Here is a 25,880-nt window from a genome sequence, read left to right as displayed (position 1 = left end):
CCCGTTCATGCTCTGTCTCTCTCTGTCCCAAAAATAAATAAACGTTGAAAAAAAAAATTTAAAAAAAAAAAAAAAAAAATTACAAAGACATATTTTTACTTCCATTGTTTTAAAGCATAAGCTCTATATATAATATTCTAAAAGTCTTGCATAACATATACTCTATATTTTGGGCAAAGTGCTTACACTTATGTGAACCAAGTGATCTAACCACAAGTCTTCACAAATCAAGTGGTTAATAGTTTTGCATCCATGTTTAAAATTGTTTTATTGCCAAAGACTCCAATAGTTTGCTTATTTCTAAATGTTTATCTTTTTTGGAAAAAAAAAAGCTCTAGATTTAAAAGGGGAAAATGCTGATCAAAACGACGATCTCTTTTGGGGCACTTGGGTGGCTCAGTCAGTTAAGCGTCCGACTTCAGCTCAGGTCATGATCTCACAGTTCATGAGTTTGAACCCCGAGTGAGGCTGTGTGCTGTCAGCTCAGAGCCTGGAGCTGCTTCAGATTCTGTGTTTCCCTCTCTCTCTGTCCCTCCCCCCACTTGCACTCTGTCTCTTTCTCAAAAATAAACATTAAATTTTTTTTAAAAAAATGACAGTCTCTTTTGAAATTTTATTTGACGGTCGAGGAATAGAATTAAGGTTGAAACTAAAAAAAAAAAATTACAAGGATTACCATAAAGGTCATAATAATTGTTTATTCACAAACCAAATCTCATTTACATTTTAAAATTTACTATGGAGCCAAACAAAATTTCCTAATTCAGTTTTAAAACTTCCCTTTATTATCTCCCAAGCAAACTTGTGAAATTCATTATCTCCCCCACAGATACATTTCTAATAACCATTTAAAACAATGAATTACACTTTGGAATCTGATGAAGAATGCCCCACAGCAACTGAGAAAATAATTTCAACCTTTGACCCTCTCCACTAGCCTGATGGGAAATTCAATGGCACCATTACGCTTTTAGCTTTCCGTGAATAGGTAACCACTAGAGGGCAGCCTTATCTCAGCTCTGACACTACTTTGGAGAAAAACACCTCACAATGCTTCTATGTTCCGTTAATTATTTTTGGAATATCTTTGGTTTTCCTAGATATTTAATAATCAACTTCAGCTCATCTAAAGGCATTTCTCAACAGGTCAAAAATCTACTTTCACACATTACAACAATATCACAGGGACCGGTCATGCGATGGCCTAAAGTTACAGCCTAGCCTGTGTATCTTCAAAAATTTTAAAACAAAATTAACAAGTCTTTAGTCTTTACTATGTGGTTAAGTGCTGAGTCAGTCATAACACACCTAGTACTTGGGTTCCACTTTTGGTAGCAAAATGTCAAGAGGTTTTAGACAAATTTAAGTATGCTTGAGGAAGAAATTGATTAAGATTGCAGGAAGACCTACTGTGAATGAGTGGAGCAGGGGACAGCAAAGGTTAAGGGTTAGAGCTGTGTGTATGTGTGTGTTTCACACTTCTAGTCTTCAAATAGCTGACAATCTTTCACCTGAAAGACGGGTTAAATGTGCTCTCCACAGTCCCAAAAGAAAGGGTCATAATCAAGGGATTAAAAATACAAAGAAGAGATTTATGCTCGATATAGGAAGAATTTTCTAATTCAAGATGGAATAAGCTACCCCTAACAATTGGGAGTTTCCTGTCATAAGAGGTGTTCGGGCATAACCAGACAACCATTTAGCAGGAATGCTGTGTGTGGAGAAGAACCAAATGCCAATAGGACCTGTAACTGAATGACTTTTAAAGTTTCTTCTCCCCTCAAGACTCTATGAAATAATGTTTATTTGCTTTCAGATAAACACATCTCAGTCCAGTCACCAGAAAAGTAAACACCCATCAAGTAAGAAATGAGCTTTTGCAGATCTATCCACTTGGAAACTTTTACTCTCCTGTGATTTCCTAAAAGACAACAGATTTCTCAAGAGTTAGGTCCACAATCATGCCCTTCAGCTGTTATGGAAACAACCAGGACAACACTCACCAGCCCAAGGATTCATCAGCTTTCTACATAAAGGCATATTAAAATTAGAAGATGCATTTGTAAATGCTCCCTTTGCCTAAAGATAAGTGGAACACATATAGGTAAATCTCTAGCTCGATTCTCTCATAATGGAGATAGGTTAGCTGCGTTTCATAGTATTCTGTATTCTTTACAAAGGTAATGCTTACATTTCACCCAGATCCTCTTACAACAAGTAGACTTAATGAAAATCATGGATGAAGAGAGCTAATGATGAGCAAATAAGAATAACCCCATTTGTACCAAATTGATTTTATTAAATAGTAATTTAAAGATATTAGGCTCAGCAAAGCATTACATAATTGAATCTATTTTTTTCCTCTTATAAATGCCAGAGTTATAATTTTCACTAACTAGAGACAAAGTTATATCCAGGACATTTTTACAGCTTCCTCCAGGGGAGGCAGCATGAAAAGAGTAGAAATTAGGGCTCTAGCCCTTGCTTTACCATTTATCCGCCGGAAGTGCTTGGCCACAGCACATAACCTCTATGAGCTTCATTTTTTCAACCAAACACCATGAGTATCAGTGACTTTCCATGGAGGATTAAGTGACAGAAGAATGTTTGTAAAACATAAAGCACAAAACAAATACAGGTTAACATCATCCATCTATTTATTTATGAAATGCCTAGTAAACTTCAGAGGCAATAAAAGTCAAAAAACGAAATCACCGGCAAACGTATGGAATAGGTTGTAACATGACTTTTTATACTAATGGGAGCAAAGATTTTTAAATTATCACATTACCGCCTTATAATATGATGAGGGCTGACAAATGTCACTTTATTTTTATTATTTTTTTGTTTTTATTTTTTAAATAGGCTCAGCATCCAACATGGGGCTTGAACTCACAACCCTAAAATCAAGAGTCTCATGCTCTACCGACTAAGCCAGCCAGGCACCCCAACAAATGTCACTTTGAAAAGAAAATCCAGATACAAAAGTTTACAACTGCCTTCCTGCATTTTGCACATGGGCTAATCATATGCTACTATCTATTTAGACCTCTTTGGACATAACACTCTGACAATTTAACTGAAAAAGCATGCATCACGTCACACACAATACCAACAAATACAGAAAGCTCCAAGAATCTCTAAGTCCATGACTCAAAGGTTGGGGTGGAGGGGAGGTATCCTCATTGGAGGATCTATAAGTAGGGAGAGGAAACTTGCAAATCATTCCTCAGAGAGTCAGTATATAGTCTTGGAGATAATATTAAATGTTAATTCATACCTGTGTTGTCACTGGTGGATCTTTCCAAGTTATTTTTTTTTTAAGTAGAGAAACATAAAGCATGATTTTATGCTGCTGATTCTGAGATTCTATGGTTCTAAAACTTACTAAATATGAACTATGTAGATTAAAGCAACCTTGAGTTCTTACTAATAAGGACTGGGAATATTTAGAATGCATCAAAACATTTCTATGACAAAGTATTCTTAGATTTGTTCCATACGATGGGTTTTATTGATGACTAAAATAATTTAAGAGAATTTTCAGAAAACTGAACTCCAACTCCACCTCGGCAGATCTATCTACCCATGTATCTAGTAACTTTTTCTCCCAGTAAATGGCCATTTGTAAATATTATTTCCTTCAATGCCCATGAGCAAATTACAAAGCGGCTGGGTGCTAGTGCAGGTGCTTTGCAATTATCTACTTGCTGATCTCATCCATTTCATTGTGATTCACTTGACTGGAAGGGAAAGGTGAGAGAAAAAGGAGTCCAGTGAGAACTATTACTATATATTTACTAATTTATCTACTAGTTATAAAATACTCTCTAAGATTTAAATCATATTCATTTATCTATCTATGTATCTATCAGATTACTTCCATTTAGAAATTATTTTGTAACTGGGCAGCTTTAAAGAAATTACATGGTACTCAACTCAAATTGAGAGCAAAGTGGTTTACTTGAGTATGATGTTACTTTGCATTTCAAGTGAAGTGACTGATATAAAATTAAGAGGCTGCTCATGAAAATGGTGCTTTAAAAATATTCTCTACTTCATAGAGGGTCTGAGCTTTGCCCCCCCCCCCCCCCCCCGCCCTCCCAACCCCCATGAACAAATGGATTCAGAGATCCTCTTTGTCTTTAAAAGAACTGACCCCTCTTTGCCCGATCAACTCTGCTCCGTGGAGCGGCCATTTACATTTTCTCTTTTCAAGATCTAGCCATCACCCTTCTCCCAATCCTACCCATCAAAGGTCACAAAAATGGGACAAAAATCCCTGCTAAAGGTGTCATTGATAGGGCGCTTGCAATAAGACCAGGGATAAAATTCACATTTCATTTGGTAAAAAGAAAGGCCACATTCTTCAAAACCATGAAATCAAATTTATTGGAGTTCGCAATACTACTCATCACCAACACCTAAAGTATTTTCAAAGCAGTAAGGTGAAGTTTGCATTTTGCACATGAATTGTGCTGGGGGAAGAATCTATTATGGGACAGAAATTCCCTTTAAGCCTCTCCCTTCACTCTAACTCCATTTACATGAGCACAGGCTGAGCCCTCAAGAAGCTAAGGGGTATATAATCTACGGAAACTGATGAAGTCCTTGCATTTCCTTTCAGCGCTCGGCTGCCGCCGGACATTTGGCCAATGCACTTTTCTGATGAGCAGAACTAGTGCTCCCCTGATTACAAATGTTATCGCTGGCTCTCTCTGTTTGCCCGAGAAGCAATCCAAAGGGTACTGGAATTTTGTTGTTAATTAAACAAAAACAAAACTGAAGGATGAGACGAGAATGGCTCAAATGAAGATGTATTACTTCTAAGCATGAAACCACTTTAAGCTTAAACTTACTTGACAACTAACACAGAGGCAAGGATTTTCTTCCTTGGTGAGTTCAAAGGGCCTGACTTAATGATGTTTAAAAAACACAAGTAATCAGCCAACAAAGAGAATGTTTTTCTTTTATGGTCGCTTGTTTTCTCCTCCCCTCGTCCACATGCATACACGTACCAAAAAGCTATATTGTAAAGAGTATTTCTGTTTTGCATGAAAAATCTAATTATACAAACTCTCTTACATATGGAACCAATTTAACTATTAAAAATGAGAGGCAGTAGGGAAGTATTTAATATGATTCTGGGCCAGTTTTTTTCCCCTTAAATCTGATATGGAAACATTTACAGCATTCCTCATTTTCCCACAAACTACTTCTTCAGTTTAAATTTGCACCAAAGCAAGATAATCCCATTAAAACACAGGATGTTATGATATTGGAAATGAAATATTCTAATTGTCCAGATGCATTCTATTTCTCTCTCTCTCTCTCACGCTTATAGGAAAACTGCATCGCCAGTACTGAGCTACTTTTCTCAAAGCACATTACTATGAATCTATTATCTAATGGCAGCCAGAGGTCACTCCAAGACAAATGTGTGGGCTAGAGCTTTTGGGGGATGATGGCTGTGTGATTCTCATGATTATATTAGCAAGGGATAGTACTCGACTTTGTACTAGAGCTACAAAAGCAAAATTGTATGTACTGAGAGCATCACATTAAATTAAAATATTGAAACATACTTTCCTTACTAATTGTTTGGTAGTTACTGTTCATTAGGGGAAACAGTCTTAGCTTTTCACCCTTCCCTCAATCAACACAAATTATACTACATAAAATGGATAAAGACTGGCATTGACATCTTCCAAGCAACAAAATCTATTTTATAGCTTAAAGAAAAAAAAAAAAAAGGAGGAAAATATCTTAACTACAAAGGCTATTTGGGTCATTTTATTCTTAGAGGATTAATAAAACTAAGGAAATAGCATAAAAGTTTTTTTGAGGGGGAGGGGAGGGGCATAGAGAAAAACTTGACATTTTTTCTTTGCAAGATGATTTTAAGATGCTTAAGAACGTGTAACACAAGGAGGTTTTCCCTCGTTTATCCGTGGCATATTCCAAAAATGATTAAATCCCGTTTTCCGAAAGCCACAAGGGAAAGACAGAAAATTTGCTGTGGGTACGTCGTATAGAAAGATTTCATCTCAAGCAGCTCATCTTAGTGTCCAGCACGTTTCGGCCTGTTAATAATTAATGAAAGAGATGCCACCCAATCTTTAGTGGAGAAAGGCAAAGCTCGGTGATCCGAAAGTAAACGCAGCACAGACACCGAACTAGTGTCCTTCATCCTGGACTGCAACAAAACCTCAACCTACTGAACGTTTAAGGAGCTCCGGGCGCCCGCACGGATGGGCAGAACCCGCAGGACGGTCCGGGTCTGCAAAAACGCGGCGCATTAGGGGCTCCCTGTGCGCCGCAAGCAGATGGGGTTCTAAATCCCCACTCCCAGCGGCCGGGTCCGCGAAGCCGCTCGGGCAGATTATCTCCCGGAGGAACCTGCTGGCGCACAAGCGGGCAGCGTGCTGCTGGCTGAGTTTCTCCAGGGCTGTTTGCAAGAGTCTTAACAGCGTGGCTCGGTTCCTCCGGGCCACACAGGCGACTTCCTGCACACCTCCAAACTTTGGCTTTCTCATTAGAAACTTCCCTAACTTGCCTCGGTTTCTCTCCTCCTCACCTGGGAACACCTCGAATCGATCCTCTCTTCAACTAGTCCCCCCTGCCACCCCCCACCAGCCTGCTAAGGAATCCTGATCTGGGCGGAAGGCCGGACGGGGAGACTTGACCGCGACCAACACGCGCGGGTCGGCCCTCACCGCGGTCTAACTTCCACCGCTGCCCGCGACTCCTGTGGGCAGGGTTGCCTCCCCACGTCCATTCCACAACGCAAAATATCCAGTGGGGGTGCGCTGTGGCTGCGGGCGGCAGCCGGGAGAGTCTTGGCACGCTCGAGAAGCCCTTCTCGCTCGGGCCCGGGCGCTTTCGTAAGTAGCCGCGCCGGGACGCAGAGTGAAAACGGCCGCACTTTCCCGGCCCGCGGCCGCTCGGGGCCTTCGGGCCGCCACGGGGGGAGGGCGCAAGGCCTGGGGCGCTGACCAGTCCCCAGGGATGACATCGCGTCCCCGCGCGCGCGCACGGCCCGGCCCGGCCGCAGCGCCTTCCCTACGTAGGCCGGAGCTGTTTGGGGTGCGGGCCCTGGGGACCGACCGCGGGCGTCCCCGGCTTCCTCCGAGCTCCCCAGATCCTACCCTCCCTTCCAGAAGCGCCGCGACTCCCAGCAAACTTTCTTCCGAGAGCCCCGCCGGGTGCCAGGCGGACCTGGGCGGCTGACAGGAGTCAGAGGGGGCGGAAGAGGGGGGTCCAGCCCGTGCGCCTTTGCCCCCTACAGGAGGCAGGCTGATCCCGCGGCCGGGCTCAGGTGGCGCCGCTGCTGTGGCCCAGAAGGCCCTGGCGGGGCTCCGGCGCCCAGCCCGGGGCAGTACGTGCGCTCGGGCAGGCGCGCCCACCCCTCCCCCTGCGCGCCCTCCTCCCCGCCCCCCGGAGCAGCCAGCCCACCCGGCCCCGGCGGGGCTCCCGGCTCACCTTTCATCGCTGCGATCACAAAATACATCATTTAAGCCGCGGTGCGGAGAGCGCAGGGAGAGCCGATGGTCCGACCCCGGAGCCCCCTCTGCCGCCGCCGCGCCGCCGCCGCCCGAGCCACAGCAGCAGCTGCCGCAGCTGCCCGCCCGCCGAGAGCCATCCCGAGCCATAAGAGGCTCCATGTGACCGGCTGACATCACGGCCGCCGCTCTGTTTACACCGCGCCCCTCCGCTTCCTCCCCGGGCGGGAGGCGGGAGGCTGGAGGCAGGCGCGCCCCAGCGCCGCGCCCCGCCCCGCCCCCGCGGGCAGGTGAGCGGCGGCGGCTCGGCTGGCACACCCCGGGCCCGCGCTGCCCTGCCGCGCCCCCGGCCCGCGCCCAGGCCCCCAGCCTTCTCTTTGCCTCTCCGAACACCTGTGGTCTCCCGGGTGCTCTCTGCACGCAGCGCCCCGCGGAACGCGCGCCTGACCACTCTCTGTCCCCACCCCGTGGGGCAAGGGACACGCAACCCCACGCCACTCTGCTTCCTCGCCCGAGCCCGCGGGGCGTTAAATGCTCCAGTTGGCCGGAGAAAAAGCGGGGTTTGGCCTGAAGGGGGGAGGCTGTAGTCACCCTCATTTCCCAGAGCGCCCCAGCTCTGTTCAGAAGGTAGGTCCCCCAGACGGGGCCGTGGAGAACGCTGTCACCCGGACCTTTCCGGGGAGTGGAGTAAATGCCTCCTAAGTCTTTCCGGAGAGGCTCGGCCAGAGCGGGGGGAACCCCGCCCACCAAGAGGTTGGTAATCTCCCATCACACCAACACCAAAGGTCCTTGTTTACACCTCCCCCATTCCCCAGGAACAATGTTACCTGGAAGGAGAGCAGAAAACTCTTTTGTGAATCACCTAAATGATAATCCAATCGCCAGCCAATTTGAGCCACTGAATTCCCAGGCTCTTCCATATCCAGCATTCTCTCCAGAGAACCCATTTACAGGTGGAAAAGGCTCTAGTGGTCACATCCTAAAAATGAGACATTGTGGCACTCTGGGCAGGAAAACAAAAGTACCTCTAAAGGTCAACTCTGTGAATTTTAACTTGCAACTAAGAGTGAATTCCCTCTGAACTTTGAAGCTTAATCCTTTTTACTGGCCATATGGAAACTTAACTCTTGACAGTATTGTCAGATGGATCTTCTTAGGATGAATTTCAGATGCTTCGTACCCAGAGTTCGCATTATTTAAAAATTTGCCAACTGTGTCCATACCATTGAGCATAATAGGAAGAACAATTCAAAAGCCCAGTCTGCATACCTGCTACTGTTCCTTCACGCAACTTCAATTCTGCTTTCTTTCCTGATGGTCTGTATTTCCATTTACAACTTAAAAGATCAGATAGTTTTTAGTGGATGCCTTCATGGTGATTAAATAAGGAGAGTCCTAGCTAGCATTCTTTTCCCATAGAACTGAGTTGTCCTTGCCCCTGAGTTGGGCTATAACTTAAAACACATGCAGACAATCAGCCCTCTAGAAAACTTAGGATTCATGTACTCCCCACCCTCCCAGCCCTCCTTTTCCAGGCAAAATTTACACAGTCCTGATTTAGAAGGTCAGTAAAATTCATCACACCTTAAATCAAACCATAGCTTTATAAAAGTTTGATTTCAGCTAACACCATCCTAGCAGTTTTTCCTTTAGATTTCTTTTTTTCAAATAAAACCACAAAAATCAGAAATTATGAAAGTGTGAAGCCAAGACCTACCCATGTTAATTCAGCTTTCCAGCCATAGCGAAGTGGACCAGAATTTCAAATGAATCAACCATATCCACTGTGATGTTTACAGTTATGAAATTAAATCACACCACATTCCCATGATGCAAGTGCATCTCCTAGTGAGGCAACGCCCCTCGGTTACATTGACGCCATCCTTCATATTTGGTTCTTGATTTCCCTTGGCCTAACAACTCTAACAGGGAAGAGTAAAGCCAAGCTATCCAGTAGGTAGGTCCCCAGCACAATTTTCTTTCCTTTGTACTGTTGAAGGATGGAAAGTCATCAGGGAAAGTCATCATGGGTATGCTCTTCCTACTCATTGCAAATGAATACAGAAATACAACTTGGAAAATTTGCAGGGTTCCTTTAAAAAACAGTATCCTGCTCTAGAAAACAATGCTTTGAAAATAACCAAATCCATTAGCTCTAGCCTGCCTGTCAGACATCTGACTCCAAGGTAAATAGTCTTACATTACTAGTAATCGGTATTTATTTCCAGACCATTTCAAATGAAATCGGTAATCGGGAATGACATGTAACCTGACGTGTGCTCCTGCAATTACAAGTAGTAGAATCACTCATTCTATAGATATGTCCCCAATAGAAATATAATCTCATAATACTTATTTGAAATATTTACACATATATTCAACAAAGACATTTCCAGGATAATGTAATACTGACCTTAGCCTTTGGAAATGTATTTCATTCTCATCCTACAACTAATGAGCAACAGAATTTCAGATATTAAGTCTTAACCTTCCTGTGTGGCTAGATGCTATTTGTAATAAATGCCTCTATTAAATGTCGTCAGCTGTTAACCCAGGGTATAATATTGTTCTTTATATTAACACAAAGCTCTCATGAAACTTTGAAAGTAAAAATGAGAGGCTATTAAAAAACACACACACACAAAACTCTTGAAATATAATTTTTCTATGGAATTCTAAATCCTCAACCAAATAAATCAGTCAGGAACGAAAGGATCCATGTTCTCCTTCAATACTACCAAATTTGAGCCATAAACGATGCACATTTCAGTTCAAGTTTTACCACCTATATATTAACATGTAGAAATAGGTATTTGGATTATAGTAAACAAATGCTTAGAATACTATGGGGGAAACAGTGTTAAGCAATATAGTCTTTCCATTTAAAGTTTTATTTTTTTATGTTTAAAAATTTTTTACCGAGTGTCCTGAAAAGAAAATAGAAAAGGAATATTGCTTACATGGAGATAATTAAACAGGATGGGAGTTCTTCACCATGAACAGAATTAAGTTATACATTATTTTTTGATTCAGATATTCCTGTTGGCTAATCTTGGAAAAGGAAGGCACACAACATATTTATCATGTAATTCAACTCAGAGTCCTCTAGAGATGGTCACCGCCCCATACTGTGTCCCTATATATTGGTTTTCACATTTGATCTGTCACTTAGCAAGACAGTGGAGAGACACCTCTGATGCCAGCTTGTTCCCAAATGCCTAAGAGGAAAGCTTGCTCTATTTCTTCAGGGTATCTAGAGAGGAGTGTGATCGGTAAGTTGGTGCCAATCTTCCCGCTTTCAGAGATTAAATAAAGAAATGATACTTTGTGAGGGTACATTTGGTTTCCCATCAAATGGGGTTTGGTAGACCAACCTGAACCGCACCACAGAGCTGCTACTGTGGAGGGTTGGCAAACCAATGGATCAACAGATTTATCATGACTGGGCAAGTAGCTCCTAGTACCAAGATGATTTCAAAGTTTGCTGCTGCATGTGAGAGAGCGTTTTGGCTCTGTGTCTCACCCAGGCCTGATTCTCCCTCTGTGGTGTGTGGCAGCTTGCTAATTCAATTAATTTCTTTCTAGCTGAACAAGAAAGGGATCAGTGAAAGGTTAATGTGGTCCTAGGCAGCTTGATTCAACTGAATTCTTAGCCACCACTAGACTGTGATCTGTAGGACTTGGGCCATTCTGACCGACATAGAGCCATAGGTCTCCTGCAGACCAAATGGATTCCGACCCAGAGAATTCTATATAAAGACTACTTGGAAAGCTACAGAGGAGGCACAGACTTACCTATAACATATCACAAATGTGCTTAATTTTCAGTCTGGAAAGAGTCAGTGTCTCATAAAGGAACGTTTACAAATGGAATAATATTGGTGAGACCTGGAAACCAAGGGTATCAGAGAGGCCCTCCCACCTATTTATGAGTGTAAGGGGAGGGGATGAACAGATTAATATAGATTGCTTGCCATTCATGATTTTAAAACAATGTAGTTATATCTGTAACAAATATAGTTGTAGATGTAAACATACATGCATGTATATATATATCTATATAGTCCATGAAATATGGTGAAATAAACTGGATTTTGGTGGCAAGAGATATCGTCAGTTTTACACACTCACACACACATACATATGTCACATTATCAAGCACATTTACTGAATGTGTATTATGTGCCTGGTGTCCTGGAGACTCAGACAGAACAAGCTCACTCCTCATTTGACTTTGGCTCGGAAAACTGTAGAGAAGTCCATTCCCCAAGTCATCTGAGCAACCCTAAAGAAAGGCTGGTTGCCCAGTGAAAAGATGTTTGCACAGCACTTTGAACCTCACAGTTGACAGACAGCTGCGAATCATTAGTGTGGCTATTAGCGTAATGGGATGTTGGAGGTGAAAGATTTGGCTGGATTGAGACAATGGTGAAGGGATTCTGAGATTTCTGGAACCCCATATCTCATACATCTATTGGGAAATTCAAGAACTGGCAGGTGTTTTGTAACCATCACAATGAGGGAAAGGGTGAAGTTCACAGGCACACAGACGTGAGTAACCTCCCCAGAAAAGGCAGGTAGCAGGTGGCTCACTATACACACACACTCACACCTGCCAAGGGAGCAAGGAAGGAGGTGCGCGTCAGAGGCCAGAGAGACCTTCTTGCCTTGTGTTCCCAGGGGGTGTTCTCACCCCACTCCTGCAGCTGGAAGGGGAACAGGCCATGAAATGATTTTTTAGTTAAAGGAATATGAAAAAGAGAAGCAAACTCAAAACCCGGAGCCTGGGTTCAAGTTTCACACTCAACTAGCTGTCAATGCCACCTTGGGCACGTCATGTCACCTGCCAGGACCTCAGGCCTCTCACCTGTAGAATGAAGGAATGGGAACGGACCTTGAAGGGCTCCTACAACTCAAACATTCCAGAACGACTTTCAGGATCACGACCTATCCACTTCTCAGGAACACCATCCCTTTCTCCCTGCTGCACCACATCAACTTCCCTCTCCAAGGAGGCTTCTTTGTGTCACTGAACTCCACGGTATGGTAGAATGAACTCCAGCATTAGACAAACCTGGGCCCCAAACCAACCTTTATCCCACTCACTAGCTGAGTGATTTGAGCAAACTTTTGTTTCCTCATATGTGAAATAAGGCTGGTAGGGCCACTGGGAGGATTAAACAATTTGAAGAAAGGACAGAGTGACTACCACGTAGCAGGGCTTACGAGTGGGAATACCCTCACCACCACCACCACCAGTCCCTACATTGTTGTACACACAGAGCCTGTGCATGGCATAAATTATTGACCTTAATAAAGATGTGTTAAAATGGCCATTAGAATGCACTTTTGCTAAGCTCTTTACAATTCTGAAAACGTGTGTGTGTGTGTGTGTGTGTATGTGTAGGTGTATAGAACAAGAATTTATTAAGTGCCTGCTATATATTAAGAATACAAAGATGAATACAAATTAAATTACTCCTTGGTCTCAGGAGCCTTATGGTCTCGCTTTCTTATGTCTTAGGCATCAGAGTGGAAGCTCCCATCTGATGAACAATGTAAACCTCTGTGCATTACAATTTAAAGAATGTGTGTCAGGACATGGAGAGGGAAGCAAAAAGATTAAAACGTCAGGTCTTCCCTCAAGGAGCTTGCCATCTAGCAGATAAACGCATGCAGTACTTAGAATGTAGGGCAGAATAAGGTGCTATGTAAACCACGAGTAAGAGGGGCTGATTTGTGCAGGATTAATCTTAAGTTTTATGACAGGGCACCCGTGTGGTTCAGTCAGTTAAGCATCCGACTCTTGCTTTCAGCTCAGGTCATGATCTCATGGCTTGAGGGTTTGAGCCCCTCATCAGGATCAGTGCCAACAGCACGAAACCTGCCTGAGATGTTCTCTCGCTTCCTGTCTCTGTGCCTCTCCCCTGCCCACTCTCTCCCTCTCTCAAAATAAATAAACTTAAAAAAATTTTTTTAAAGTTAAATTTTATGAGAAGGACTTCATGGAGGATGTACCACTTGAAATCTACCTTGAAAGGCAAATAGAATCTAATGAATAGAGAAACGAATAAAGGACATCTTAACAGGAGGGCAGGACACAGATGAAAGTACAGAGACAGAAAACGCATTTCTTAAGAAACTCGTAGTGAAGGCTCATAGCAACATAAAGTACATATGGACAAGAAGCAGGCAGAGAAAAAGCTCAAAATGTAGGTTGTTACTATTTCTTCTGCTTTTCCTCACAGTGCCTAGCAGAGACCTTTGCAAACTATATACATTCAGAGGATGAGTTTTGAAAAAAATAATTGAGGGCAGAAGAAGAGAATTGCGCTTTAGAAAATAAATCTCTTTGCAGCTCACCCATTTCATAGGCTTATTGTAAGGATTAATAGTTGGTTTGATAGTCATAAAGTTAAATTACACTTAATAAAACACATAGAGCAAAAGAGTTCCACATCACAGCACACAGAGGGAGAATAAAACTGGAAATGGGTGTTATTTCATCAGAGTGAAAAGCTATGCGGGGCATTTTAGGATGAACAAGATAAATTGAATGTTATTTGATTCTGTATCTCATCCATTTAAGTTCTGAAAATTATCTGCGACAGTTCTATTAATATAGAGGCTTTGTATATGGGCCATATTTTATTTTTTAAGAAGTCTCTTAAAAATATATTTTCAAATAATGGAGAAAAGATAAGCAGTTACAGATGGTTCTCTCTATTTTTGTCATGCATGATCAAGGGCGGCAGAGTAGGTGGGCTTCATTGGGAAATCCGAGTCTCGCAGCTAGAGCGTTCCAGGAGCAAATGCTGGCATTATTTTGCTTTCGCAGAGAAAATATGTTTCTGTTCAGTCAAGCAGAGTAATCAATTATTCTGCATTATGAAATACTCATTTTATAACTATTGACATTTCAGACAGTTGTGCCACATGTCAATAGTGGTTCTGATGATCACATTTAAGCTGCAGCTTATAGGATGGGATTCGTTTGGCTGACGGCATTGGATCAGAAGTCTTCTCTGCTCTCAGAAGTACAGCTATTATTTTTGTCCAGTCCTGCACTGAGGAAGTATGCTTCGAGTACTGAAACAATAATAGGTTGGGTATGTTCTTCTGTTTTAATGAAAAAAATATTAAATTATTCTAACTATGTGAGATTCACATTAAAAAAAATTAGCACTCTTCTTTTTCATTTTGTAAGATGGAGGGAGGTAGATGAAGTTAGGCGTTCTATTCAGAAGACTCCAAAATTCACATTAGATTTTGAGTATCCGGTGAAACCTTATATCCCCAAAGATAACTTTCCAAAATCAAAAGGGCTTTCCAATAATTATACAACACTGTTGCTGTTGCTTCTTTTACCTTTCCCATTGGTGAGCAATTCCTTGGGACTTACTCTGTGGCAGGCACTTATGTTATGCTCTTTTTAACATTTAATTCAGCCTGAGCTCTCTTTTTACCGACAAAGAAACTGGGGCACAGAGACATTAAGTAACTTGCCAGGAAGAGAAGGCTAAAACATGGCGGGACCATAAGAACAACCTTTGTAAACTGATTCTAAGGTCTGTACTCTTAACCATCATGCTACAGACTCTCAAAATTAAAAAAAATTTTTGCCTTAAATCGAGCATTACTCAGTATTTTGAAAATGGCAAGTTGACTTTTTCAGGAATCAAGAATTACTACTCTAATAAATTTTAGGCATGTGTACAAGAAATTCTTTTATCACTAGCTTCTATAATCGAGTAGACTAGCATGTGTCATTATGAATTATTGCACAATTTAGTAAATTATTTAATTACTTACTAATGAAGAAACATATTGTACACAGTTGTAATTATCCTGTTTGAAAACAATGTTGCCATTTGTACATTTAAGAAACACTTGCTACAAAGTTAACTCTTAAGGGGAATTCTTTCTTATTTTAGGATGATTAAACAACTCTAAATATTGGTAATGGAATGTTCAATAGGGCCGCAAGGAAACTAAAAGCTACAAAGGCCAAGACTGCACTCCTAAAAAGACTTCAAACAGAAGAACACATCTGTTAAAAATGTAAAAAAAAATTTGTAGTTCACGCTGTTCTACAGAAAAAGCACAAGATAGGGATATTTACGGGTTTTGCTTTTCCAAAGAATATAATTGATGCTCTTTCCATAGTTTTTGCAACATATCACCTAGTATAGCATTTCCTTCACCTATTTGATCACCTAACAAATGGCTTTGATAGTGTAAAATATTTAGCACAATCACTTAATTTTCAACTCACTTTGAATAAATTGTTGTCCATATTTATGGACTATAGTCATGCACGACTTTGTTATTTATACAGAGACATAGTCCATGTACGGCCTTTAGACGTTTTGACAACACGTCTTAATTAAAATATAGATAAAATTAATTTTGAAAATGTCATAATACAAGTAAGAAAGAGTGACTCGTTTGTGTGAGTGATGGAACACATTATTGAGAAACTACTGATATGTATTATTGAATTTATTGTAAAGGCCTAAGGATAATAATAGCCACAGAAACCCCAACTTGCCCACTATTCCAAAGGCAAGGTACATATCTTATGGTGAAGGTCACTTTCATAAACTAAAATGTAATGGTGACTTGATTTACATCTTTGCTCCCTGAAATATAACAGAGGGAATGTGGCAAAGCCGTTATGAACAAGCAAGAATAAAAAGAAATACTAGAACTGGAAGACACTCAAGGTCAGGTGGTAGGTCTCCCTGCTTCCAAGGATGTGAGCAGTTAAACCGTCCATGTGTGACAGTTGCCAATCATTAAGTAATCACATAGAAGCAAGATAAGTGATATTATCATATTTTTTCTATTGTCTTGTTTTCTCCTCTTTAATCCTAAAGTCAAAATGCCATCTAACTGGGTAATTCAATCAAACGCAAGTTCTGTTCTATTATGAATAATGTATATATTAGAACTATAGTATAGATTGCAGATTTCAGCATTTGTCAAAAAATCAGTAAGAGGCTGTTTCCTGTAACCAGTAAGAGCCAGGTTAAATTCAAGCATTACAAAACAAGAGAAAAGAAAACAGGTTTTGTATGTTCATAGCCTCCACTGCTCAATTTATAGAATAACATGAATTACGTGGTATTTATTTTACACTAGTTTTATCAACTAGAAGTATAGTGAAGCCCATGGAGTACCCTGTTGTAATGGCATTTTCTTTCCTTTTTTTCCCATATGTAAATATAATTAACAGATAGTACTATATTAGTTTCGGGTGTACAACATTTGGATTCAAAAATTCTCTGCATTACTCAGTGCTCACCATGATAAGTGTCATCACCATCTGCCACTCAACAACATTATTACCATCTTATTGACCACCTTCCCTATGCTGCACAAAATGATATTTTCTGATGTTGTTTGTGGCAAACTAGAAGAACTGTATTTTGATTCATCACGTAAATCTCAGTTTTTGCATCTCTTAGTAAAGTATAATTTACATATAGTGAAACTCACCCTTTTTAGTGTATAATTCTTTGAGTTTTGACAAAGGTATGTAATTGAATTACCACCAACCATATCAATATATGGGACAGTTCCGTCTCCTTTCTTCCTAAATTCTCCGGTGCCCCTCTGTAGCCAGAGTATTCCCCTTCCCCAAACCCTGCAACCACATAGCTGTTTTCTATCCCTATATTTTTGCCTATAAATAATATCACTTAAATGGAATAATATATTACGTGGTTTTTTGACTCTGGTTTCTTCTACATGGCATGATGCATTTCAGATACATCCCATGTTGTTGAGCATATCAATAATTTGTTACTTTATTTTTTTTTAAATTTTTAAATTATTTTTTTATTTTGAGAGAGACAGAGAAAAAGCAAAAAGAGAAGGGGCAAAGAGAAAGAGAAAGAGAGAGAGAGAAAGAGAGAGAGAGAGAGAGAGAGAGAGAGAGAGAGAGAGAGAGAGTCCCAAGCAGGCTCTATGCAGTCAGTACACAGAGCCCAACATGGGGCTTGAACCCACAAAACCACCAGATCATGACCTGAGCCATAGTCGAACACTTAACTGCCTGAGCTACCCAGGCACCCTTGCCAATAATTTGTTACTTTCTATTGTTCAGTAATATTTCATCCCACAGTTTATTCATTCCCTAACTGAAAGACACCTAGGTTATTTCCATTTTTTACCATTCACAAATAAATTTGTTAACCTTCACGTACAGGTTTTTGTGCAAACATAAGTTTTTATTTTACATGGGTAGCTATCTAGAAATAGAACCGTTAGAGGGTATGGAATATAGAAGTTTAACTATAAGAAATGCCCAATGGTTTTCCAGAGTAGCTGTGCCAGCTTGCATTCCTATTAGCAATGTCTGAGAGTTCTAGTTGCCTCAAACCCTCACCAGCACTTGGTGGTGTTAGATATTTATCTGTTATCAGTTCTTGTTATTCAATGCACTGAGGTTCTATAAAGTCACTAGGACCACTGAAGTAGCAAATACTGAATCACTGTCCCTAGGGGAAATATAAAGTTAGGTTTCTTGAGCCTGTGCTCATAACATTTTTGCCAACTCATCAATATATAACCTTGTTTTCTTTGTGTTTGTAAAGATTTGATAAATACTGTTGCTTCACCAACATTGAATAATGCTTATACATCAGTGAATAAAGCTTATCTAACATGTTTTCTTTGTAAGGCACATCACAGCATTCTTGTAGTCGAGGACACTAGCCGACACTTCAGCAGTATGCTTGACGGCCATTGTAAATAGTAAGATCACGAACAAAAAGCACAAAATTAGGAAAATATAGCACTAAATAAACCGTCAAAAGGACACGTATTTACAGGATGAGAACTGAAACAAGAAGGCAGAGCATTGCCTCATCAGACCTCAGCTGGGATGTGTATTAGGACGTTCAACCCTTGAGCAAGTCTGAAAATGGCGGCCAGTATTGATTTGGGGGGTAAACACATTTTAGTGAGCAGACGAATTTGCAAATACAGGATCTGCCAATAATGAGAATCAACTCTAACTATGTATCTATCTATCCACCTACATGTGTATGTATCTGTATATCTATTTATCTATCATTTTTGCCATCCTACAGTCTCAGTTTAAATGTCACTGCCTTCAGGAGGTCTGAGACAAACTGCTAGCCTACATCAGATGAGCTTTGAGTTCCCACTGGCATCCTGTTCCTCCCTTTCCATAAACCTGATTCTTCATAACATTTTTTTTTTTTGGTAAAAAAACCTCTGGACTCTAAGAGGCAGGGAACACATCTGTCTTAGTCACCTTTGTATCTCTGGTAACACTAAGACTTTGTATCTCTGGTAACACGAAGACTTAGCACAGTGCCTGGCATATAGTAGATGACGGATAAAGAGTTGTTGAATAAATTAATACTTCTTTTGAAAGCAGTATGTATGGTGGAAAGAACACTGGAATTGGAGTTGGAAAACTTGATTTCTCATCTCGGTTCTTATATCTAGTGGCTATGTGACTGGTAACAAGTTACTTATATTCCTTGAGCCTCAGTTTCCTTACCTGTAAAATTAGAAAAATAATACCTATCTTTCAGGATTTTTAAAGACCTTAAAAGTTAGACAGTAAACGTGAAAACCACTAATATCTGGTATACTGGTGATATCCAATAATCAATGAATTGGAGTGGTTTATGAGACACATTAGATGTTTGTAGCTAGGTAGGTGAGCTACACAAAATATACTGATTACAGTATGAGCAATGAATGTATTTAGCCATCTGGATAGTATTAACTTTTTACACATTTAGTGGTATGTAGTCAGGGAACTTAAATAGTTTGGAGAATTTTTCACTTTAGAAAATTCACTCTGTCAATCAACCCCACTCTTCAAGATCAAAGGTTATGTACATCCTCTACACTATGAATATGTATTCACAAGAATTGATGATTTATCCATTCTATTTCAAAAATATCTTCTGGATGTTTGAAAGTGATTCTTCAATAACATAATGAGAGTTTGTATTCTCTGAAAACAAGATTTTTTCTCTTTCAAACACTCCTGTTAAACAAAGAATTAAATGCAATTAATAAGCATATGATTCTGCCTGGAATTGTTTTTTTTTTAATTTTTTAAATGTGTATTTACTTTTGAGAGAGAGAGAGAGAGAGAGAGAGAGAGAGAGAGAGAGAAGGAGAGAGCAAGCGAGTGGGGTAGGTACAGAGAGAGGGGACACAGTATTCAAAGCAGGCTCTGGGCTCTGAGCTGTCAGCACAGAGCCTGACACAGGGCTCGAACTCACAGACCGCAAGATCATGACCTGAGCTGAAGTCGGACGCTTAACTGACTGAGCCACCCAGGCACCCCTGAAATGTTTTCTTAAAAAGATCTACCATGTCCCTTAAGATTTTGAGGCTATAAACATCCATTATTTTTTCTTTTTCTTCTTTTTTTTAAAGATTTTAAGTAATCTCTACACCCAGCGTGGGGCTCAAACTCACAACCCCAAGATCAAGAGTCGCATGCTCCACTGGATAAGCCAGCCAGGCACCCCCAAAATCAATAATTTCTATAAAAGTATCACAATTCTCTTGTGTGCAACTAAGGATAATGATATAACATAAATGGTAAAACGCAGTGGAAAAGAAGCTGCATAAATAATGCAGTGGTTACATCACTCAAAATGTGTACATATTATTGCCTTACAAAATTATGATGATCAGATAGGATTAAATGACACTGAATAAGATTATTGGTCTTCAGTAGATGCAAAACACGATGATTCACTGGCAAAGGAAGCTAATGGTAGGGAGGGAGAGATGTTACGTTTGTGCGTTTGATTACACAGCAGAACAGATAGGTAAAACCTCAGAATCAAGAATCATTATTTTATATGCAATATTGTTTCTTAACTTAGACGTATGTTAATTTTTCTTAAGATGACATTTTTTTTAAACACCTGAATTCTTATAAGGAACCTACCACCAGGTCTAAGTTAAACCTAGGGTTTAAAACATCATTTGCCGACAGGCATCCTGTGAGTGTTTTCCACAGAGGCACATCACATCCGATTATTTCCAGGCTATTTTAAATGGTCCTGGACAGGGCTACTGAATGACTGACTTGTCAGGGAACAGGAAAACATTATGACACCGCTTCTCCAGGTTTCTTCCCACAACATGAAATATTTGGGGTCATTCTAATAGAATCAAAGCTAGTTTAAGAGCAAGTGAAGCTTCACTTTAAAGCTTTCAGTTTTAACTGGGGGAATGCTTCTAACATATGGCAGCTGGGCTCTGACTGACTGCAACCCTCAAATTCTGGCCAAAATGTCTGTTTCCTGAGATTGTGTCTGATAAGCCTGTGCATTCCTGGTGGGGCTCAGCAGGCATTCGATAAATGCTATTGTTGGAATGAATGAATGAATGAAAGGGATTCCAATTATGAGTTACAAATTCCTCCATCAACAAAATAATCCCATAGGAAAGCTCGATGTTCTTGTAATTCATATCTGTGAAGGATTAGATCTTCAGCTCCTTTACAATTTTTTTTTTATCATTTATGCTCCACTTTGTCTTTCTTGATTTTTTTTAAACCAAAGTGTGAAAAGCACATAAGCATTTTCCAGAACATGACAGACAAGTATAGTTCTTAGAAAGTTTCATCTGTATGTAGCTTGTGCATGATAATTATGTTTAAATCTCAGTTAATCATCAGATATTTTCTGGGAACAGACTGTGGGTGAGGCCTTGTGTGAGCTATTTGAAAACGGAAGTTAAAAAGTTTTACCCTTGCTCACACGCAAAAAAAATCATCATTAAGACTAGTAGAACGTATGCCAGTATATCCACAAGGCAAATAGTTATCTAAGCTATACGAAATTAGAACTATTAAAGAAGTATAAATAACTGCTATACTACTTTTCATAATTAGAGATCTCTCATTCAGAAGCGCTATGGAATGGAACATGGAAGAAAGCAAAACAGAAGGAAAGATCTGCAAAGATACCATGAAAATTTTAAGAACTCAAGTTCCTATCTGCTTGAAAAGTCTCTTGGGCATTCACTCAGAGACTATTTACTCTTACGTAAGACACAATTCTGCAAACCTTGAGATCTGATTTTCCAGTGTATAAAATATATTAAAAAGTACGGTGAAAGGAGTGGAGAGTTCTGCTCATAGGAGCAAGGAGAAACAATAAATACTGAAGGAAGAGATGAAAAACGATAAAACGTATGGCAGTGTGGGGCCATTTAGCGTAGGGGCAAACAGATCGCCACACCTCAGGGACTCTGAGGACATCCTGTATTACAGCATACTATACACACCATAATAATTAATGTTTATAATGATTTGGAAACATTAAGAATGGATTAACCCTGAACTAAGGAGACAAGGACTTACATCATCTATTTCGAAAGACCTCCCTCATCCCCACCAAAATAAAAGGGAAGTACCCGAGGCACTTACAGAGATCTACTTCAGAAAATTAAGTTACATGGGATATCCCATTTTCTAATAACGTCTGTGGGTGCAGCATCGCTATGCATAATTCAATAATAACTCTAATTACTAAAACCTTACAGTGAGGGTCTCTCAGTCATAACAAGCAGTACTCTGCAAACTTTTGGAAAAATAAAGAGATTTTCATAGTACGAATAACTGTTTTATACACCGGTATTTTATTCAATTCTAATATTAGCCAAATATCAATAACATAAAAGCTGTCCAAATACCCTCTTTTTTTTTTTTTTAAGCTACAGTGTTTTTGTAAATGTTTACTTGAATTTTGAGCGTTCAACACTGAGGTTTAAATATGTATCATTATATTGAGATGTTTGCTATTTATACAGTAGCAATTGCTATTTATACAATAATGTTTAACCTGCCAGAATTCTGGAGAAGCAAAGGTTAGCTGTTAAGTATGTGCAGCGTGGGGGAAAAAAAAGAAAGAAAAACAGAGGCACAACTGGGCGTTGTTTTCACTCAGTGCAGGTGAGGTGGTAGGTGTTTAAAAGTATGCTTTACACAGGCACACACAGGATACCAACACCTCCTTCATGGCTGCAGCGATTCTTTTCAAAACTGCTAGCCTGTTTCCAGGGCAGCTGCAAAACATCCGTGAACACTAGTTAATTTATCGGAGTCATAGAAACTGCTGCCTCTACACCTGCCAGGCTAGATTCACATTGTACAGACTCTACAATGCAGGAACCGAAGGTCCCGAGATGAATTCTCTCCGCTCCAGGCTAGATGGGAGCAAGGGGGAAGCCGCTGCTGTGAAGGTTCTGGGCCATACTTTTTGCATTATTGTGGCTTTCACTGCACATCCCGTCCAGACTCCAGAATAATGCTTTTTGTATTAAAATCATCATGATCACCTCTGAATTGCTATTAAATTTATCATCATCATTAGTAGCTGTACTTGGTTGTTGTTGTTGTTCATGCAAATGCAGTCTAAAGGCTACCATCTGACGTTTAACAAATGTCTGGGAAGAAGAGCAAGCAGGCAAGGCTCATAATCCCCACTCACCGATGGGGTAAATAAAGCTTGGGGAGGTTTTCCAGCATAGCCTGGGTCACACTGCTAAGAGTAGAGCTGGGACTTCAACCAGGGTTTCTGACTCTTTAAGTCTAGTGCTTGATAAATGTTGGCACATGCTTGATACTGAAAACCGATTTCCAGTTCTTTAAGAATTTATATTCTGAGGAACTCAGATTGGTAACTATGGAAAGTTTTCCATTAAGAGGATTTTTGAAAGTAAAACAGGAGGCTGTCTTATACTTTTTCAGAAGATTTTTGTCACGAATTCCTTTCAGTTTATATGTTTTTATATTATCTATTCATTCCTACCGCAAGAGATAATTTACATAGTTCAACAATATGCCACTGATAAGTTGCAAATTAATTGTTAATTAATTAGACAGGCTACAGAAAACTAACTCCTATGATGCAGAGCCTAAACCAAGCCTGGTCATAATTTCTAGTTCTTGCAGTGGGATAGGGACACACAGGGTGGTTGTTAGAGCCTGGTACCCAACATGACTCTGGCCTCAGAAGGGCCAGATTTGGTATTTTGGTAATACCAAATTTTGGTAATACATTTTCTAGTCAGATTATGTCTAATAGTATCGATGCAGATTTTTGACTTATAGTTAGGCTTATTGTTGATGGGAGGTGGTGTATTACGATTGGAAAGTACCCTAGGAGGTTAGAGGACTTGAAAAGGTTTGAGGGATATTTGAATTTTAAGTTTTTGTTCTCTCTCTCTCTCTCTCTCTTATGGTTATCTTTTTCATTAATTTATTTAAGCCTCCCTTGTACCTTCTAATATGTTGTCCATTCAAATGGGGAATGGGGGATCCATAGAATTGACTCCTATGATCAGTTCTAACACTGACCATCTTCCACACTTAAGGGAGGCTCATCTGGCATCCCTATGCCATAGAACTTTGCTCTTACCATCCTTTCCTTGGTATGAAACATTGAAGGAGCTTCAAGAGAACCATAATAGGTTATATTACCTTTAAAAGTTGTATTATTTGGGACTAGGGCTTTTGAAATAAAACATGAAGTATGTAATTGGGCAAAATAACATGCAATAATTATGGCAAGGAATTTCTTAAAAAAATTTTTTTTTCAACGTTTATTTATTTTTGGGACAGAGAGAGACAGAGCATGAACAGGGGAGGGGCAGAGAGAGAGGGAGACACAGAATCGGAAACAGGCTCCAGGCTCTGAGCCATCAGCCCAGAGCCCGACGCGGGGCTCGAACTCACGGACCGCGAGATCATGACCTGGCTAAAGTCAGACGCTCAACCGACTGCGCCACCCAGGCGCCCCCAAGGAATTTCGATAGAAGAAAAACATGGTAGCCGTGGGAGTAAACAATTTACATCAAGTCTCAGGTAGAGATACTGACAGACCCAGGATAAAATCCTCAAGGTCTCACTTCTATTCAGCGCTCTGACCATTCGGTCACACTCCAGGAAATGACAATAAATATCTATCTGTGGCAACTTCACGAGATGGAAATGAGGTGGCCTAACTTTTATCGTTCGCAATGATCAGAAATGAAGCCATTTATAAAAATGCCTGCCCTCCCGTCACAGAAACCACTGCATCTCAACTAAAAACGAGAAGACACAGAAGAGGTTGATAAAAACGAAATCATGATACACTAATCCTTATCCTATCACCAAAGTGGTTGCCCAAAGAGGGGCCTCCACAGCTGCAGGATAAAAGGCACAAATCATGGACTACCCACTGGGGCAGCCAGGCCAGAGAAGTGAGGGAACGGCCCTTTCTTCAGAGGGCTGAATGGCTGGACTCTCTCGAATGAATAGATAACACCATCGAAGAACAGACAGTCGAGATGAAAGTAGAAACCAACGAAAACAGAAGAACGGAGGAAAACCATCAAAGGAGTAAAAAATAACAAAAGTCCAGGGACTGATTTGATCAGCACCCAAATGCTAAAACTGCAGCACGGGAGAGCTGTTTGAAGCTGCTAAAGGGATTTAACACAATCTGGAATGAACAGAATTTGCCATCAAATAGAACAGAAGGGCCACCAAGAGACCTTAAGGAAGGACAATCTAATGGAATGTGAACCCTGCAAAGAGAGCTCACTTGGCAATGTCCTTTTGAACATCTCAATCATTCCAAAGTGCTGTTTAAAACACACACACGCACACACACACACACACACACACACACACACACACACGGTCTGGAGTCTGTGGGGAATTTTGATGGGAGCTGCTCATCAAAACTCTTAAATAATGCAAGGCAGTGGCAATCCATCCGATCTTCCACTCTGAGGACCCGAAGCAAAGAACAGACGCAGGTTTTATCAAAGCGGCTTCTAATCTTTCTAGCACATCTGCAATGTCCATCTCACCAGGGGCGACCTTCTGAGTGAACTTTGGGAGAGACGTGCTCTTTGGTTTTGTCTGGGTTGCAGTTTAATTCAGCAGGAAGCGGGCCGTGGCTGGGAACCACAGCACAAAGAAAACCACGGTAAGGAGGTAAAAAATGCGGGACTGATCGACAATAAGTGAGATGAAATAAACGACTGGTAGTTTTTTTATGAGACCAGCAGAATAAAAAAAAAAAATATGACAGGTTACCACTTTTAAGGCTTATTTCCCATTGCTGCTACTAAGTAGGTAATGATAGCAACAGCACAATTGGGCAACAGCACCCAGATCAGAGAGAAAGACAGAGTAAAAGAAAATGAACGGATCAGACAGGCTCCTTAAGACGGTATCCGATGCGGGGCAATCGCCTGAATAAAAACGTTCAATTTCACTCACATACAATGCTGGTAAATTGCATCGTGGAGATAAAATATAGAGACTTTTGAAAGATTCTTGTTTTCATACAGATGGTTGTCCAG

The 25,880-nt window shown here is 40.6% G+C and overlaps 1 protein-coding gene across 3 annotated transcripts in view; it reads right to left on the bottom strand.

The window, feature by feature from the left end:
• RORA (RAR related orphan receptor A) overlaps positions 1 to 25,880 on the bottom strand; it is a 714,631-nt gene that overhangs the window by 90,098 nt on the left and 598,653 nt on the right. The window contains exon 1 of one of the 3 annotated variants that reach the window (XM_047861985.1): positions 7,483 to 7,632. The exons of the other annotated variants lie outside the window; for them this stretch is intronic. Coding sequence (XP_047717941.1) covers positions 7,483 to 7,513 — 31 coding nt within the window. The 5' untranslated portion in view covers positions 7,514 to 7,632. Of the gene's footprint in view, positions 1 to 7,482; positions 7,633 to 25,880 lie in introns of those variants that run through there. 3 annotated transcript variants of the gene reach the window in all.

This window comes from Prionailurus viverrinus, chromosome B3 (assembly GCF_022837055.1).
Source record: "Prionailurus viverrinus isolate Anna chromosome B3, UM_Priviv_1.0, whole genome shotgun sequence".
Classification (NCBI taxonomy): domain Eukaryota; kingdom Metazoa; phylum Chordata; class Mammalia; order Carnivora; family Felidae; genus Prionailurus; species Prionailurus viverrinus.
The sequence above is the reverse complement of the archived record's forward strand: the minus strand, read 5'-3'. Positions and strand labels throughout refer to the sequence as shown.